The sequence below is a fragment of the Giraffa tippelskirchi genome, chromosome X, assembly GCF_054371585.1.
Source record: "Giraffa tippelskirchi isolate mGirTip1 chromosome X, T2T-mGirTip1v1.2.pri, whole genome shotgun sequence".
Lineage (NCBI taxonomy): Eukaryota > Metazoa > Chordata > Mammalia > Artiodactyla > Giraffidae > Giraffa > Giraffa tippelskirchi.
This window is the reverse complement of record NC_137289.1, coordinates 116,731,488-116,751,274: the sequence shown is the minus strand read 5'-3', so window position 1 is coordinate 116,751,274 and position 19,787 is coordinate 116,731,488. Positions and strand designations below refer to the sequence as shown.

The 19,787-nt window shown below is 34.8% G+C and overlaps 1 protein-coding gene across 2 annotated transcripts in view; it reads right to left on the bottom strand.

Moving 5' to 3' along the window:
- Nucleotides 1-3,336: 3,336 nt before the first annotated feature.
- TMEM47 (transmembrane protein 47) overlaps nt 3,337-19,787 on the bottom strand; it is a 29,497-nt gene continuing 13,046 nt past the window's right edge. For both annotated transcript variants that reach the window (XM_081567472.1, XM_081567474.1), the window contains 2 exons: nt 16,964-17,104; nt 3,337-6,707 (listed from right to left, as the gene is read on the bottom strand). In XM_081567472.1, coding sequence (XP_081423598.1) covers nt 6,529-6,707; nt 16,964-17,104 — 320 coding nt within the window. In that variant the 3' untranslated portion in view covers nt 3,337-6,528. The remainder of the gene's footprint in view (nt 6,708-16,963; nt 17,105-19,787) is intronic.

Below are 19,787 nucleotides of genomic sequence, written 5' to 3'. Positions count from 1 at the left end.
ATAAACCATAATGGAAAAGAATATGAAAAAATATATATATATCTGAATCACTGTATCTGCATCACTGTACAGTAGAAATTAACACATTGCAAATCAACTACATGGGCTTCCCAGGTGGTGCAGTGGTAAAGAACCCACCTGTCAATGCAGGAGACACGAGATGCGGGTTTGATCCCTGGCTGGGGAAGAGACACTGGAGTAAGAAATGACAACCCACTCCAGTATTCTTGCATGGAAAATTTCATGGGCAGAGGAGCTCGGCAGGCTTGTCCAACATAGAGTCACAACATCTCATTCTGCTTCTTTCACACACACCATGACTCAAATAATTAACATAGACATAATGGCTGGATAATGTGTAAGAAGAATCACCTTAAAGTTAAAAATTGGAAAACTTGTTCTTGATGTCAAGAATTGCCATTATTACCACTGAGTAGTGATGTGGCCACAAAGGGGAAGTTACTCGCCAAAAATGATTTGATCCACTAGTTTTTCAGGGAGAGGGCGCATGATAGTATTATTTGTATCTTCTGTTAAAACATTATCAAAGTCGAGTGAAGTAGTGTTTCTCCTCCATTTAACCCTTGATAATATAATTCTCCATTCATAATAATTTTAAGAGAAATGTCTTCTCTTCGGTTTAAAACAATTTCTTTGAACTCTTCATTGTGAACTGTATTTTTACTAAAAAATGAAATAGGTTGTATGATATTGTTTTACCTTTATGATGATAAATTCAAAGCAACCAAGGGGCAGTCTTGAGTACCATCATCACATATATGTAAAGTGTTTTACCTCTATGCCTGTCTCTCTTTTGTAGTATAAGAAATGCCTTCAGGTCACCCACAGAACATCCTCACTCAAGCCAGAATTGGTATATAAACTTTATACACTTATATAAAGTAGGAGCTTCCCTGGTGGCTCAGACAGTAAAGAGTCTGCCTGTAAAGTGGGAGAACCCCTGCAAAGTGGGAGAACCGGGTTCGATCCCTGAGTTGGGAAGATCCCCTGGAGAAGGAAATGGCAACCCACTCCAGCATTCTTGCCTGGAAATTTCCACAGACGGAGGAGCCGGGTAGGCTACAGTCCATGGGGTCACAGAGTCGGACACGACTGAACGACTTCACTTTCACATATACATATAAGCTATATATGTATATACACACTATATATGTATAGTATATATGCTATATATACTATACATATATACATATATAGTGTAGATACTATTTTCTTCATTGATCCATGTCACATGCAGAAACTGAACTGTTCAAGGTTTTTGCTGGTTTGATGACATTTTCCAGTACTTGTTCCAAGCTTCTTTTATAATCACTATTTCTATGAAGTCATTCAACTTGAAAATAATTGCTTGCCAAAACTGAGTTTCTCTGGTGAACCACTCAACACAGTTTTAGTTTTACAAAGAACACCATTCTTTGTGTGCTGTTAATCTTGGCTTTGAAACACCACATATTATCCTTCCCACTTGAACAGTTCAGCTCCTGTTCTCTTGGTTACACTTTGGAACCATTAGACTTATGGCTGGAATATCAATGTGAGTCACCTAGCTGGTGACTCTTTGAAAACAGATTTTCCAAGTATGGATATATGGATCCTCTGCTCATAGCAACATCTAGTAGTTGTTAAAAATGTGAGGACTTCCCAAACAGTCTGCAAACCTGCATTTAATCAGAAAAATTGTTGGCATTTATTACATGGAGTTTTGTTACTTAGTCTGATTTTAACTTTGACATTAAATATCTATGACATTGTGTCCCCAATACTTGACACAGAAGTCATTCAAGTTAAATTATTCAAATAAATTAGTGCTTCCTGTGAAAATACTAAGAGCTTAATTTTCATTTTTATTTGCTCCTTTAATCTTATCTCATTTAAGACCGCACTTCTAAAAAGCTATTAATGAAGGTCATAACATGAAAATCTGATAAATTAAAAATCCAGGTATTCAGTGGATTATTCTACAGAATACAAAATAATTTCACTATCAGCTCATTTTCTAAACAAAATGACTTAAAAGACTACCAAGATGGAACATTTTGTTGACAAAACATGGGCCTGACAATAAAACAAACCACAAATTGACTACATGGCCATTATGGCAAAGCAAATTAAAAGTTTTCCTATTTCATGTTCACAATTAATCTCTGAAGGCAGTGAATTTTCCCTTGTCAAATCCTAGTGAAGTTATGTCTCCATGTCTTCCAAATTCACAGAAACTAGGTCATGGATAATTACCAGGCTAGACATGTTTGTAAAGGTGTTTTGTACATGAGAATTCTGTATGAAAATGAAAGTACTTTATACTGAAAATATAATACATCAAATGAAAGATGCTACTCCATCAAAGTAGAATAAGGTCATTGAAAAGGAAACTCTACAATGGTAGAAAATTTGTGAAAGTGTTAGAATTTATTTGCACTGGCCAAATAGTTCGTTCAGGTTTTTTATAACATCTTACAGAAAAACTTGAACAAACTTTTTGGCCAACCCAATATAACTTAAAACATGCATACTTTTGAACATCTGATATTAAATATCTCCTAGATTTACTAATGATTTATAATTTTTCAGCAGAAAAATATACTGTGAACCTGTCAAGATTTGAGGGTTCATATGAGATACAAAAGGATGTCTTCATGACAAAAATATGTATTTTTAAACTGATTTTATCAACACAGAAAGTTTACTCAATTACGTATGGTTCTATTTCTATCTCCCAGAAAATTTTCTGACAATCATACAAGTAAATTTTTTGCTCTAATATAAATTCCTTTCCAAGTATACTCATCATTTATTAAGCACAAAGGGTGATAGGAAATTTGGACTTAAAATTTATGAACTTCTTCACATACACACACGCGCATTGAAAATTTTAAGTGTCTAATTAAAAAACAGAAATAATGCAGGAAAGTCTGCTTTAATGTACACTGCAACTATTGAAAACTGAACAAAAAACAAAATAGAGGATCAAATCCTTCACTACTCCTCTAACTGTGCAATAAGAGAGTAGGAAAAGAGATAACCTACACTCTATCTCCTCTCTGTGCCTTTTAAAATGAAAGTTTTAAAAAAGACATTTAATATCCTTTATTTTATTGCTCACATAACTCAGCTGCAGAGAACAGAAAGGATTTGGGGAGATAATCTGAAACAAAAAAAGTTTAAAAAATTTTTTACACAAAATGAACATGTCATATCAAGCTATGTTTTCTAAATAATATATATTTTACAAAAGAGAAAATGAAGTGAAGACATGTACTTTAGAAACCTGTTAAAAGAGTCCACACAGTAGAAAAGACACAAAGTCGAACCACATCAGGGAAGCCACTTTTATTTTTATTTTTTCCACATAGATAACTTCATGTCAGCTACAAAAATCATGAAATGAAGAACTGATTGTGAAACTGCAAACTCAAAAACCACTGGAGTGATTAACAGGATCTCCCCAAAGGACTGTTAAAAAAATAACCAGAATACCATGAATTCATATTTAAGTAGTAAACATGTCATATATTTTAAAATAATAAATATAGAACAGCAGTAGAGAAACTAATAGCATAAACAGCATGGAGTATATTTTATTTTTAAGACGGATGAAATTTCTAGGCACAGTTTTAGGCATTAAAGAGGACACAGAGGCATAGGTTAGTATGTGCCGCTCTGTACAAAAATACAGTCTGAATAAATTACATTGCTAGCCATACAATTAGACATCACTTACCAGTCAGCTCATTGCATGTTTAATAATATACAATTACATGCTAATCCATATATATCATTTATATTTCAAACACATAGATCTCTCTATATTTATGTCTTTAAAATTTACATGTTGAACTTACAAAAAAGCTAAATTGCTGTGCAAGAAATCCAAATAACTAGCCCTGCTGAGTACTTTATGCTATATGTAGGTGTGTGTATCTCTCTCTCTCCCCCTGACAAACAATGGGATTAGAGTTAATAGTTTGGCTAGTAAGAAAACAATAAAAAAAAAACCTAAAGCTGCAAAGACGTAATATTATTGTGGGTGAAAAATTCACTTGTGTTTATTCTGATAGACAAAACAGTATTTTGAATGAGCCATGATAACTTTCATGTTGTACTGAACTTGTTAGTAATGAAACACTTTCAACTATTGGTGATGGTAGAAATATAGCAAAGGGCTCTTCACTGGAAAAGAGGGTAAAAAGTAATATAAGAAATCTACTTTTCATTAAACTGCAAATATGTGTGCCTTAGCCTATACCATATTCTGTCACTTCCAGCTTTTTCAAATTGACAGAGAATGAAAACTTGATCAAGACTCGAGATGTGAGATTGGTCTAACAGCACACTGCATCCTCTACTAGGACTAAGAATAAGTGCCTCATTGATGTCAGCACCAAAGTACTGTTCTTCCATTATTCAAGAATAAAAAGATTCTCTCACAACAGAGAGTGTTTAGTAGCCGAAATCCCTATCCAACAAATATCATATTTCCCATGCTGCTCTGATAATATGCAATTAACTGCAAGACAGTCTGGCCCAGATTTTACTATTTCTCAAGAAAATTGCTTCAAACGGTTCTATAATAGTAATATCTTTCTGGAAGATGTCCACTCATAGTTTCTTACAATTCTATACAGGATTATATACTTTTATAAAGGTTTCTCTCTAGAATGCATTTAATTAGTTTTGTGTGTCACTGCTAAAATAAGAATAAGCCTGGTTCTTCAAATTTACTTCATGATTCCATAGAAAAGTCACAAGATAAGAGGTTTTATTTTAAGCATTTGAATAATAAAATAGTGGATTTTTTTCCTGTTGTTTTTGGCAACAGTTCTTAAGACAAGCTGACAGCAGAACTCTGCTTTGGGAGGTAAAGCAAATTATTAAACACTATTGATGTAGTCCTGTTCTTAACGGATTTTGCAATACAACAGAACATAGGTATTTTTTAAATGGTTTCTCCAATGCTTCTTTCTGCAAGAGGGCCAAATAGTGTCCTTGTTAACAAAAATAATTATTTATAACTTTTACATTAGAACTGTATATTTGCTATAAAAATATGTTTATAATTAAACTATCCAAATTTATATATTAAACAGGATTAACACAAGTTTGCAGTGTAAGATTCGCTGCAAACTTATTCCCTATTATTATTTCCTTCCATTTGAACAATCAATAAATGATTCCCTTACCATAAATCCATCATAATTGTGTGCACAAATCAGTTAGCCCATTAGTTAACTTCAGAGGACCAGGTGATAACCAGATGAAAACCAGATGAATTCTACTCCTCTACTGACAATTATATAAATCTATCACTATTCCTTCTTTAATGAAGACATTTAAAATACTTGGAAAAAAAGAAGCCTTCTATTTTAACGACTTGTAAACAAAATGATCATCCTAATTGCTACACTCTTTTGAACTACAGTGCTTACAAAAGAATCATTAATTTTCAAATTAACACCATTTCGATTTTTCTTCTTATACAATTCTATTTAACACTTTCCAATGAGAACATAGAGCAAAAGCTTTAAGGTATATGCACTTTTGTACAGTAAATAAGTGTGAATACCGATCTAAGCCTCTTAACAACGTGTACAAGGTTAGTGTTCAAATCACTTCACTAGAGCAAATATTAATTTTATGTGCAATAGGCAAATGCAGGTGTAGGGTTAGGGAACAACTTATTACCATTTATACTAATGGCTCACCTTCTATAAAAATACTTAAGCTTGTTACATATGCACAATTGTTTGCTGTAATGTTTGGTAAGTGATTTAAAGGGTACTTAGGACAAAAGCAATCATGCATATTTCTTTTTAGTTGCCCCAGGGAAAATAGAGATTCTCAATTTTTCCTCATTCTAGATATGGCTGAGGCACAATTTCTAACCACATAATGAAATGCACATGTCTCCAAATCTTGACTCCCTTCCCAGCGAGATGCTGATTGCCAAAGCATAACCTCCCATTAAAACGTAGGTGGAATATGTATCATTAACCCAGTTACATTCAGAACCTCCATTAGATGCTGAAGGGAAGTTTACTTTTCAAGAGTTCACTCAAGCAAATAACCAATGTAGTCATTGGATGGGATAAGCAGGCGATAAGGACTCTAACAGTGGAATCCTTGTCAGCGCAAAGGAACTTCTAAATGTTGCTTATGCCAGCTGTTCCCCTGCAGGCAATAGGAGATTCAGGCATTTCTCATTCCAACTAGTTTCTCACAATGGTTGCTGTCATATAGACCCTTCACTTGTCAAGAAAAGTGACACGAATATATTGGAAGTTTGCAGCATTTGCCTATGTCTAATCAGCTCTCTTAATTTGTGCAGGTCCCTAAAATGGATGTAAAAGCTGGTTATGATGTTGACAGCCAAAAGGCAAAAGATATTAAATCAACTGAGCAAATTGTTTGATGCTCCGCAAGTGTTTTAGAAAATGATGAATTAGAAAAAATGCAGACGTAATCCTTTTGTTGGATGGTTGATTTTTTTTTAATTTGAGACTATTGGTTCTAGTAATAGTCTTCGTAGTTCTTAGGGTTCAGGCAATAAAGGATGGCACCCCCAAATGAAAATATAGTTGCACCCCAGGCCAGGCCATAACCCCAGTTGAACTCATGGTAAATTTTCAAGCTCACAGTTTCAATGAACTTGATTGGGTAAAGAACCAGGCTGCAAACCTGTAAAACAACTGAAAGAAGAAAAACAAATCAAAATTAGGAAAATATTATTTACAGGAAATAAAATGATATACAAATATACATATGTATGAGAATTACACTTTAATCAAATAAAAAAGTCAAAAAATTTGAAACATTGCTTATTCTAGATGGTATACTTTAAAATACAACTTCTTCTGTTTAACACTACTTCACAGTACAGTAAGGATTACTCTATTAATAATTAGCAAATTACTATAATAGTATTTGGTGAAATAATTAGTGTAATATACTAATTTATATGAACATACAAAGTAGTGATTCTCAGTTTGCAAACACAAATAATTATCACTATTATGGCAAGTAGTACTAGTTTAGGTAAACTGTTTTACTATGTAAAACTTGTAAATAGCTTCCCAAGAATAGTGACCCCAAATACCAGCTAAAAACCTTTGCTATTTACTTATACTCTCCAGAAACTGGGGAGTCTGAATTCATTTGTACTGATTAAACTGGTGTACTTGTGAGTCAAGATTTCCTTTTTTGTTGTCACTTCTCAGTATCATCTAACTCAGCCCAATACTCAAGAAAATCCTACCTTGATGTCCTTACTTATATTACTATTTTTATTCTTTTCTTCTCATCTAGTTTATACCTCTCATCTTTTAAAATGGGTTCAAAAGTCATCTTTGTCAAGAAGCCACACCGACTCATACCTATTAGATGTAACAGATGACATTTATATATTTATACCTCACTTATTTTCAAAAAAGAATAAAGTCTCTGAAGGCACAGAACATAGTCAGACTAGAAAACCTAAGCTAATGATGTCTATCACAATAGGACACAAAACTTAGCTCCTACTTCTTAGTTAAATCTTAGTTCTGAGTCAGGGCTAACAAGGAAATGTGATGAGTCATACTTAGTAAAATATTTATATGAGAGACGCTGGATTACACAAGAGATGGTATCTTCCATTTAAAATCATAACCTTCTATTATATGTAATGTTACAACTGCTACATAATTTCTCTTTTATTTCAATCAATTTAATGAGAATTTATGGGATGCATCTGCCTTATAGATGCATCTCTACTATATGATGGCTCCCACTCTCAAGAAAGAGACAATCTTCTCTCTGAAAACTCTGAGATACAGTAGTATGTGACATTGGTGGGCAAACTACCAAATCTAGTCTGCTATTTATTTTTGAAAAAAGTTGTACTGGAACACAGGATCATTCATTTATGTACTGTCCATACTACCATGGCAGAGTTGAGTGGATGCAACAGAAACCATGTGGCCCACAAAGCCAGAAGTATTTACTATCTGGCCCTTTATAAAAAAAAGTTTGCCCACCCCTAATATATAACATAAATTCTGGGTTAAAATGATGCTTATTTAACTCATCTTAAAAATACCATAAATTGCAAAAATGTAACAACAAAAATGTGAATAATGTGTAGGAGGCAAGAATAAACTTTGAAAAATTAAAAAATAATACAGTTTATTAGATTTTTTAAAAAAGAGCAGCAGGATGGATAGCATATGTAATTAAACTGGAATTTCGTGCTTTAAAATCTACTCTCATCTATTCTCAGTACCTGTAAAATATCATTATTACTAATATGATTAATGTTCCTAGAAAGTCTACGTAACAGTCACCTGTCTCTGGCATAAAACTGATGAAATACAGAAAACTCCTGAGGGCATGATTCCTCAAAATCATTATTTTCGATAAGGCTCAGACTTGGAGGGACGTGACCTTTCTGAAACCAGATACAAGAATTCCAAACATTTTTGCTATGTAGCTCAACACTCCTCTGGGCCAGCACTGGCCTACCATACTTCCACATTACCACTGAGCTGTTCTTTGCTATTTAGTCAATTAAGTTGTGTCCGACTCTTTTGCAACCCCATGGACTGGAGCCCGCCAGGCTCTTCTGTCCATAGGATTTTCCAGGCAAGAATACTGGAGCAGGTTGCCATTTTCTTCCTTCTTGTGTTCTTGCTTTCTTGTAGTATCACATCTCTTAGCAACACCTGCCATATTTGATATTTCTTTACTGATAATGGACTGCCTAAACCATGAGGGTAGCAACTTCTGTTACCAATGCCTTAAACTGCATCACTTTAGAAACATTCAAGTATTTGCTGAATGAGTAAATGAATTTTACTCATTTACTAAATGAGTAAATATACTAAAATTACTAAATATTTAATATTTAATTCGATCCTGACCCAGAGATTGAACCTGTGTCTCCTGCTTGGCAGGCAGATTCTTTACCACTGAGCCACCTGGGAAGTCCTTACTACTGAGAGTGGATAGATAAATAGATCCATATAAAAAGAGAATCTCTCAACATTCAAAATAGAAATCACACTTTGTTTATAGTTTAAAAATCTCAGAAAAAGTTTTAAGTCATTGTTAGAACAACTAACAGCATATTACATAATCTACACTTCTATTTCCAGCCAGTAAGTGCTAAATGTGTATTTTTTTTATTTTAAATTAGTTTATTTTTTAACTTTACAATATTGTATTTGTTTTGCCCTGTAATTTAAAAACATTCAGCTAGGTCTGTGCCTTTGTGAGGGAAAGGGTGCTTTCATGTTTTAAATGTCTTAAAATTAACAAGAAGTCACTTAGTATCAACTGTGAAATACAGAAAAAAATACTTCAAAATTACTAAGTTAAAAAGAAAAAAAAGCATTTTTCTCCTTTGGTTTCTATACTCTGGTCACTAATCAAATCATGACTGATCCTGCCAGGATATGATTGAAATATGAACGTGAATTAGGAATAGTAAAATTCGTTTACTCATTCAACAAATATTTCAATGTTTCTAAAGTGATGCAATTTAAGGCACTGGTAACACAAGCTGCTACCCTCATGGTTAGGCAGTCCATTATTAGTAAAGAAATACAAAATATGGCAGGTATTGCTAAGAGATGTGATAATACAAGAAAGCAAGAACACAAGACAGAGAGCTGCAGGCTGCTCTTTTAGATGAGACCTGAAGGCCTCTCTGGGGAGGAGTCATTAGAATACAGACCTGAAATGAAGTGAGAGGTGCAAGTCAATACAGTAGGAGGTGAGTGATCCTGGGTAGAGGGCACAGGCAGATAACAAAACTCTAGATGAAGGAGCACATTATGTATAGTGGAATATCAGTAAGGATGCTGCAGATATAGTACAGCAGTACAGAGGGCAAGGAAGGGAACAGCATGAGATGAGATGGAAAATACAGCCAGGAGGCCATTCAGGAGTGGTCTTGTGAACTATGGTCAGGGGTCTGGATTTTGTTCTAAATGTGATGAGCAGCTCCAAGAGGAGTGTGAGCAGAGAAGTAATAACTGATCTGAATTATATTTTAAAAGGATTATACTGCTTCTTTGTCGATCGGTCAGTCCCTGGAGTGAGGTGTTTACCTAGCCTGCTCTTAATATTCATTTCAATGTATTTTATTTAGCAAATATTTGGCCTCCATGGTATAATACAAAAATATAGTCTCCCTCTAGTGGGAAAAATAGAAATACAACTCCATTAGGCTTCACTGGCCTCCTCCACTCTTCTGAGCAGCTTTCTTAGAGACAGAATTTTATTGTGTTGTTTGCCAGATAAAAATGACCCTAAAATGCTTTATGCTTCTTAATTATTTTACTCTCTTTGGAATCACTGAGAAAAATGTGTGTAATACAAAATTGAGAAAAAAATATAAGCCTGCATTTGTAAATGATTTTATTCATTTAACACAATATACAGATGCAGGTTAAAATGTCTCCTTGCCTTTTGGTGAGCTGCAAAGGAAAAAACAAACAAATCTAGAGTCCAGAACTCAAGAAAATACCGCCATACTCTACCACTAACCAATGAAACATAACAGATGCTGATCGTGGTATTTTCTATGCTCTATCTCAGAAGCGTAAAGTAAAGTTGTGTAGCATTTTAGAATTTGAAGGGAATTTGAGGTTCACTTTATCCCCTCACCCTACTTTTTAGAAAAGAAGCAACAAAACTACCAGCCATGAAATTGTGCAGACAGAAACAAGACAAGAACTCAGAAGTTCTTACATTATTTCTAGTTTTCTTTAAGGGAAGGTTTTTCAATGTTTTCAATGCTGAACTATTCAAAACACTCAATATTGAAATAGTCAATATTCTCTAACATAGGGATATTTCAATATTTCAACAAATATTTATTGGATGCCCACTGTATTCTAGGTGAAAGGGATAAGACAGATAAGACATGGCCCTTGTCCTTTGATATTTCATACCCTATCGTGGATACAGAAACACAGATACAAACAAATGCATTCAACAGTAGTAGCAGAGTCATGTTCACTTATAATCCATTCATCACATTTATTGAGCTCTAATGATACTCCAAGTACCACTTCTGCCTGGAGAAAGAAGGGAGGACTTCAGAGACGAAGCACTATTTGAACTTGTTGTTGAAGAGAAAGATGAAGAGACCTCTAGGAAGAAAAGGCAGTTTGCATAAAGCTTACATATAAGAGGGTGTGCCTACTGGGATGACCCAGAGGGATGGGATAGGGAGGGAGGTGGGAGGGGGGTTCTGGAAGGGGAACACATGTACACCCATGGCAGATTCATGTCAATGTATGGCAAAACTAATACAATATTGTAAAGTAAAAAATAGATAAATAAATAAATTTTTAAAAAATGAGAAAAAAAGAATTGTTTATATCAACAACAAAAAAAGAAAATTCACATGGATAGAATGAAGGGTACAGTCACATGGAGATGTTTGGTTTAGACTATAAAAGGTTTAGTATGTCATAAAAAATAATAAGACTGGTTTCTATAGGGAGACATCTCAGAGGTTATTTGAACTATAGATGCTGTTGGTACCCTATCCATATACTCTCATTCTCATCATTCCGGTACCTGTCAGCCTGACTTCCAACTGTCAGCACCTACACTTCTTTGCCTGACTTTTCCTCTGGCCACTAAAGCTACTTTGTCTGACTGTGGGGCAGACACAGTGTTCTGGGAAATTAACACTACTGTTGCCCCATCATCATCATCAACACCTCTTACCAATGACTCTCAAAATTTGGTTTATAAATACTCCAGCTCCCTAGTCCTTCCAGTGAGGTAACTCTGAAGGGCATGTTCTGCACTGGTTTCCAGAATTTTTCCGAGAAGATGAAGCTCCAGGTGCTTACAGTGACAACTGATTTGATAATGTACTGGTTATTGGCTGCCTTCTCTTTCCTGTCTCATTTTTCTTATCTGCTCTTTTACCTCCCAGATTAAGTACTTGCACTTGATTTGTGCCTTAGATTCTGCCTCTGGGGAAACCAAACGGGCAAATGATAAGACCAGATTTGTGTTTCATAACTATAGCGCATGTGTTTGTGTGCAAGACAGACTAAATGGGGAGGGAACTGGAGAAGAACAGGCCCCTGGGAGGTGAGTCTGGGCATGGATACCTGTGCAAAGTGATGATTAGGTAATGTCAGTGGGAAAGGTCAGGGAAGGAAAGACTATAAAAGAAAAACTGAGTAACTGGATTCTAGGGAAGGCAAAGGAAGGACTCACATACACAGTTTTAAGTAAACGGAAAAGTAAAACCAATTGGGGGAGATTCGAATTTGGGAACTGAGATGTTCCACTTGAGGAAGAGATATTCTCTCAACTAAGGCAGTAACGGTGGTATATATAAAAAAAAAGCTACAGATTTAGAAGATAGTTTAAACGCAGAATTGATTGGACTATCCAGCCAAGTCTTATATCAAATTTACATAAGGGAACCAATCATTTGGAAAATAAAAAGCATTTACACAGGAAAGGTCAACAGGAAGCTATCAATTTCCTTCCCTTTTAATTTAATCTGTTACTACAAGGTAAGCAGTACATATGAAATGAATTACTGGTGGTGATACTGTAAATTGTTCTAACCAAAGGGTAGTTTGATATGGATAAAGATCTCTGAATGGAAGAACTCCTTTTTAGTTTGAAATATAAGCTGGACACTGATTTGTCTGTCCAAATCTAGACTTGAGATACCTCCAGCCATCTCACTGCTCCTGATAGGATAGCGTGAAGGGCGCAAAACACAAGCCTTGAGTCAGAGATGGAAAGCAGGTGCAGGATCCACTCCCCCCCCCCAAATATCCCCATCCTGCATAAACAATCATTTACAGGAGGCTTTCTGCAGCAAAAACAGAAAGGAAACATCCTTAACAATACAATTAGTGGGGATTCTGTTATTTAAAATCTGGATTATGAACGACTCACAATTTCCTGCAACTTGTCTTAAAGGCCATGGGTGTGGGGGCGGGGGGAGGAAGGAAACACTCATCCTAACTCCCTAACTCCCAGTGGGGCAGGGCCTAAAATGATTCACAAAACCAGACAATAAAAAAGGGGCCAGAAAAAGGCAACCCTTCAAATTTCACTAAGTTTTTAGTGAGAACTAGATGTCAGGTATCAGAATCTCATCATGCATTATCTGTCACTGTCAATTACACAAAAAATAAACATGCTATAAGTCAACTGTACTGGACATGTGCACAATTTTCATGATGTACCAGGGTTCAGTCATCCTGTACTGATTAGTCTGTGATCTTTATAACACTTTGAGTTGCTGCTGTCCTTCAGGTGTTGCTCCCAAGAAGATGGAGTAACTCGAGTTATAAGATGGACTCCAACTACAGTACACAGTTGACAGCTGAATTGAAAAATTCAAGGCTGACTCAGCTCTTGTTTTCTACGTGTTACACATACCCCAAAACAGATGACTTGTGAAACTTCACTTGGGCTCTCAAGTCAGAGTGATACCCTGAATTGAAACCCTGGCTCTGTGACTTACTAGTTGGACAACTCTGGAGAATTACTTAACCCTTCTGATCCTGCTTCTTCACTGATAATATGGAGAAAATAAATACCTAATCTTAAGACTGTTATAGCAGAGATAGGACTATGCCATGGGTCTAGCAGTATGACACATGGTAGGTGCCCAGTTAATTATTATCAACATTATTATTATAAATAATATATTATTCTGAACTCTAAATTTGCAGGACCAAAAAGTGGAAGAGTTGTAGAACACAGATGTTTTAGATGGGCTGCAGCAATGGCTAGCTCTTAGCTCTTCTAGCCATTGTTCAAGCACCCTAAACCAAGGACCTCAGAGAAAAAGAAAAGATGAAAACCTTTACAATTTGTTTGCCTGTGTTTATAAGACTTAATCACCAGCTTTTAGTAAAAACCTTTAAGAGTATATTATCTAATGCCAGGATACTGTAGTTGCATACTATAGGCACCCACCATTTATTTGTTAAATAAATGAATGAAAAATGAATATATGAAAAATAATTTCCAAACTATTACTTTTCTGAGCTGTCTTGATCTTAAATTTGTGGTCACAGGAAACTTGCTGCTTCATAAATTCCCAAGAGAGCAACGGATTAAGAAAAACTGATTTACAGTTAGCTAGTTGTTTTCATGCCTGTCTTTTCCTATCAGATTATAAGCCACACACCTCAATCATCTTTCCATCATTCATTCAACTATTAACTGAGTGCCCCGGAGTACCAGGCACTGCATATGGTACTGAATTCATGATATAGTTCTGTGTAGAGATGTTTCCAAGTGGTAGTGCTATGTCTGTTTTGACTTTATGTACTGCATGTCTTAGCAGAAGCAAAAAAAGAAAAGAATTACTTCTTTGTTGAGGTAAATATCATTCCCTATGTGTGTGAATACAAAGACAAGGCTTAATATTATTTGCAGAAGAAAACATTGTGAGAAAAGCAGAGAAACACAAACCATTTTCAAGCAGACCACAATGAATAAAAAGGGAAAATAGCCTAAAATACACGTTTGCAAAGAATCACTAAACTGGTGAGACAAGCCAACCACTAGAGTTAAGTATGTTTCTTAAGAAGCAAGCAAGATAAACAACTGTGATTTTAGCTACATTGTTTCAAATAGGCAGATTTTCCAACTTTGTTAATCTCAACACTCAAATCATAAATGCATTATTATGTGTAATAAATATCTTTTCCAGAAATCAGCTACAGGCAACTCTCACAGCTTTTGCAGATGGAAGAGAGAAACCTTTCCATGACATGTCTCAAATAGCCAGTAAGTTTAACCTTGCTTATATACAAAGTGAACACTAAACTAATGGGTATTTCAAAGAAAGCTTCTATAAGCACAGTCTCAAAAGAGAATGAGTAAAATTAAATTTCAGCACATGTACATTTTCAAAATGTAGCAGTATAATGATCATTTTAGGTCTCAGCAGGTAGAATAACATATGAATACTGCTGTAGGACTTTGTCTTACTATTTTATAATTTACTAATATTTGTGGCAGCGAGAGCTAAAGCAAAAACTTTTTGACCAAATCCATTATCTTTAACTTATATTCATTTACAATGTTTTCTGCTACAACCAGTACTTAACTTTCACATTTTCATAAATTTTGCTATATGTGGAAAAAAAATATAGAACTTCTGAGGAAAAAACTAGAACTTCTAGTTATTTCTATAAGAATGTTTATAATAGGTATGTTAAACAACAGACTTCTTTATAGTTTCTGCATATGCCATTATGGGGAAAGTTAAAGGCTAAATGGGATGGTAATTAAGTAGCACAATAATACTGGATATTTACAAAAAAATGCCTACCATGCCTCTAAAATCTTCATAAATCAGAAATATATGAGTATTCTAAAAATTGTTCAAAACATAATTCATTTTAAAGAATCATATCATTTCAGAACAATTTATCAAATAATTCTATTATGATCAACTCTATGTTAACAAATCCTAGCTGCAAAGATAAACTTATACTGCAATTAAAATATCTACTTTATTTCATTTTAATAATAAAAAGAGTCTTGGTAAATCCATGAACTGAGAAATAAAGTGGAGAAGAGTGGTAGAATATTTAGGAGAACCTTCGTGGTGTTCACAATAGAGAACTTTATTACACATGAGATCAACAAAAAAATGATACTGTGGTATCTGCCTAAGAATTCAAACTATTTTTTGTAATAGTGTTTTCTACTCTATTAGACAGTATCTGCTGTGCTATTTAGCCAGTTTTATAGTGTCACAATACAATGAACAATCCATAACAGGCACGAAATAAACAGTGAATGAAGAATGAATGAGGGATTCAGTAGTGAATGAACCACCAGTTTAAGATTCAGTAGCCTCCTAGCCCCAGGTCCACCAGTAACTACAATGTGATTTTGAGCAAGTTACTTAAAAGAGATTTGAACTAGATCTATTTCTACATTCTTTCAGTCCTGTGGAGGTTTGTTTTTTATGACCCTTGCATTTCGACAAGTCCTCATGGGTATAAGAAGAGGAACACAAACAGCAGGGGGCAGCAGAACACTTCTTACACTTTTAGATCCAATGACCCTTCAAATCCTGAGAAATTTCAGCTATCCCCATCTTTAAACAGCTTTAAAAAATCCATCTAACAGGCTAGATGGTTCTGTCAGTGTCTTCATTATTGAGAGTCACAGAGGCTTATTTTGCAGTCTTCAAATCAGATATGACTGACAGGGTAAATTGAAGGTACCACAAAAATATTTCAGCTGGAGTCATTTTTAAGAATATTTAAGGAGATTCTTATAAATGAAAATTAAACCCATATCAAATAATGCACTGGGCTTTTAGCCTTATAAGCCCCTTTTCTAAACAGCCCCCTGACTTTTAGTAAAACTTTCATTTTACCTGGGTTGATCCAAGCTGTGCTTCATAGATAGATGGTTGCTAAGTGAATATGCCATTGACCTCACACAACTGAATTGCCTGACGGTTCATGTTATACATCATGATTTTTTAGTATAACCGTGTTTATTTCAGAACAGATGTATACCTTTAAGGGGACACATATTGGATTTCTCTTTTGCAGCTTTATGTCAGGAAAAAAATAACACTGCCTTAAGATCATCAATGGGGGCAGTAAAAGGAAGAAAAAAATATTAGATGTGAAGAAAGACTATTGGTAAATACACCTGCTGCAATTCCTAAGCCAAGAGCCCTAGCAAGAGACACTATTTACTCACGTTTTAGTTACAATTTTAGAAATTGCCACTGTGCTATGTGAAATGCTTTAATACACTGAAAACTGATACTATGATAAGCTTTAGACAATGTACCCTAAAATATAACAAATGCCTTTCAACCTGTAGGTAAATACAGCAACCACATATTGCTTCTTCATGAGAGGGGAGGATGGTAGAAAGGTTCATGAAACTTTAATACTGGTTTGAAAGTAATGAATATATTTACCTGCTGCAAAAAGCATGACAGCAACAGGTCTATAGAAGCGCCTTCGAGATCCCACGCAGATGGAAATCAAACCCACCAGGAATGCAATGAGAATGATGGCAGCACCACCCAAGAGTAAAGCCAGAGTAGCAATCTGCCAGTCTGCAAAGAAAAAAAGAAAAGCATTTCTTTTTTAAAGCAGTAAACTATGCTCAGCAGCAGTCACCTTGCTACAGCTAAACAGATGCGATTTTACTGCATACTAAACATCTTTTGGGATTTGAAATGTTTTGCAACAAAAATTACTATAAATGTCCTTATTCAGAAGTCCCCTATGTTAAGCTAAGCAGTTTTTAGACCATGGGTTTGCCATGCTTTTCTTCCAAGAATTCTATTAACATTCAGACTAAATTTGATGCCCCTTCTACAACCTATTTTCATTATTATTAAATTTTCTATTGAGCTGTAACATGCACAAATCATTAAGTACAGAAAGTAGGGAACTTAATGAATTTTTGTATACACTCATGTAAACACCATCCAGATTAAGATATAAAACATTTCTACCATCCAGAAGGTTCTTTTGTGCCCCTCCACAGTCAATAATCACCCTCCCACCTGGGCGACAAACCAACATTATTTGTGTATTCAATTTGATTGTTCTTAAACTTTATGTAAATGGTATCAACTCTTTTATGTCTGGCTTTTAACTCTGTGATATTTATTTTGTGTCTGGCTCTTATGTCTCTGATTCTCATCCATGTTGTTCCAGTGGTTGTAGTACTTTTTTTTTTTTTTTTTGCTGTTCTTTTAGAAATCCTTCCTTTGCACTAAACACCCCCCCTCCCAACTTTTTATTTGCCTTTCTCTCCCCACTCATGAAAACAACTCCCCCAGCAAATTAGCATCAGGTTGTTTGTTTTTTTTAATCTTACTGTTATATTTACCACCATAGGGATGGTTTCTAAAAATAAGTATTCTCAAGGTGCCAGAATGGACTCTAAACAGCTCCTTGGCTCCTTTCTTCATTCACACATATTAACAGTAAGCATATACTGACCGCTTACTACATGCAGGCCTCTGTACACAGATACTTAAAGAGTCTACCATGCCCTGAATGAAACATACACCTCGCTGAAATGTATTTGTCACTTCTTGTAAAATAGAGATTTAGAACGAGTATGACAGAAAACTGGCCCATTTTCCATTTTATAAGGGTAGAATGTTCTCTAAGAAGTAGAATGAATATATAAAAGCACCACTCAGCTTAGGAAGCATCATAGAAAGTGGTAACAGTGAACATTCTTCTGTGGGACTTGTTTGGAAGTTCCTCTTCTGACCCTCACCTTAATGTAAGTGCAGGAAAGAAAAATAGACTTTAATCCATGGTTAAATTGCAATACAGTCTATCTAAAGTCAAGAACTCATGATATTTTGATGCTGCACTTTGAAATTATTCCTCCAGAAAGCTTACCAAGTGCAATCTTTGCCACTGCAGGATAACAGGCAAGTAGAGAAACCTATAATGCCCTAAGATTTACTTCTTTTATTTACATTTACATAACCCTGCCTCAAGCATTCTTTTCCATATCCCCTCCTCCTAATAAATTCTGGATATATAGCTGGCACTGAACTAGAACTTGCACAGCGTTCAAGAAACAAACAAACAAGGGGAAAATAGAATAAGTCCACACTCCTTAAAATATAAAGATGAATCACCAGAAAGTGGAGAGCATTTTTCATGCCATCTATTTGTAACAAAGCAATATAACTTCAAACAAAAGTATATCTGGCTTTCAATTAAAGTTTAAAAGGATAGCCATACTATGGGTTTTTTTTGTTGTTGCTGTTGTTCCATAAAAGCATGTAGCTTTGAAAAAAAAAAAATAATAGTTCTTACATTTGGAAATCTCTAAATTTCTTTGAAAAAGTTTATTCATAGCACTATCTTATTGTACTTTAACATAACAGAATTCCTCCTGAAAATTTGAAAGTTGAAATTTCTGAATAATAAATTAGTTTTTCATGATTATCCAAGGGTTTGAGGTACAAAGAAAATAATAACATCAATCTATCCAGACATCAATCAAATCCCTGGAGGCTTTAAGAGCCAATGCTGAACATTTTCTTGCTGGAATATTATTTTCATAAAATAATTATTGCTTTTAGTAACTTTCTCCAATTTATTTTAAATAAATAATAATTTTGAAAGTATCAATTTTGTTTAAATCAAGATACAACTAAATATTCACTCACTTTAAAAATATCTTAAAAATAAAAGCACAACAGATTGCCTTTTTCTGATAAGCTCTTTCAAATAGCCCCAAAGGCATAAATTGCCATACATTTGACTATTTCTAATTTTCAATCCAAAATAAAACAGGAATTTTGATCACTTTTCTCTACTTTAAGTATCCTCAAATAGTTAAAATATGTTATTTATTTGGATTTTGTAAAAAACAAGACTAAGGAAAAAAACTGGCAAACTTTCCCCTATAAAGGGCCAGATAATAAATATTTTTGGCTTTGCAGGTCATGGCCTCTGTTATAACTACTCAACTCTACCACGCTGTGTGAAAGCAGCCCAAGACAGTATGTAAATAAACGAGCATGGCTGTGCCAAGAAAACTATATCTACAAAAACAAGTGGGAGGCTGGTTCTGACCCTCAGACTATAGTTTCTGACCTCTGGTCTATGCCTGTGTATCATTTTAAAATGCTAAACTTTCTTCTAGGCCTCTCAGACATAATAATTTCAAAATGAAGTCAATCTGATAAATAGACTAGTACAGGAGTACAAAGTGGTGCTTATCCAGCATAGCAACAGATAACGGCAAAAAAATCC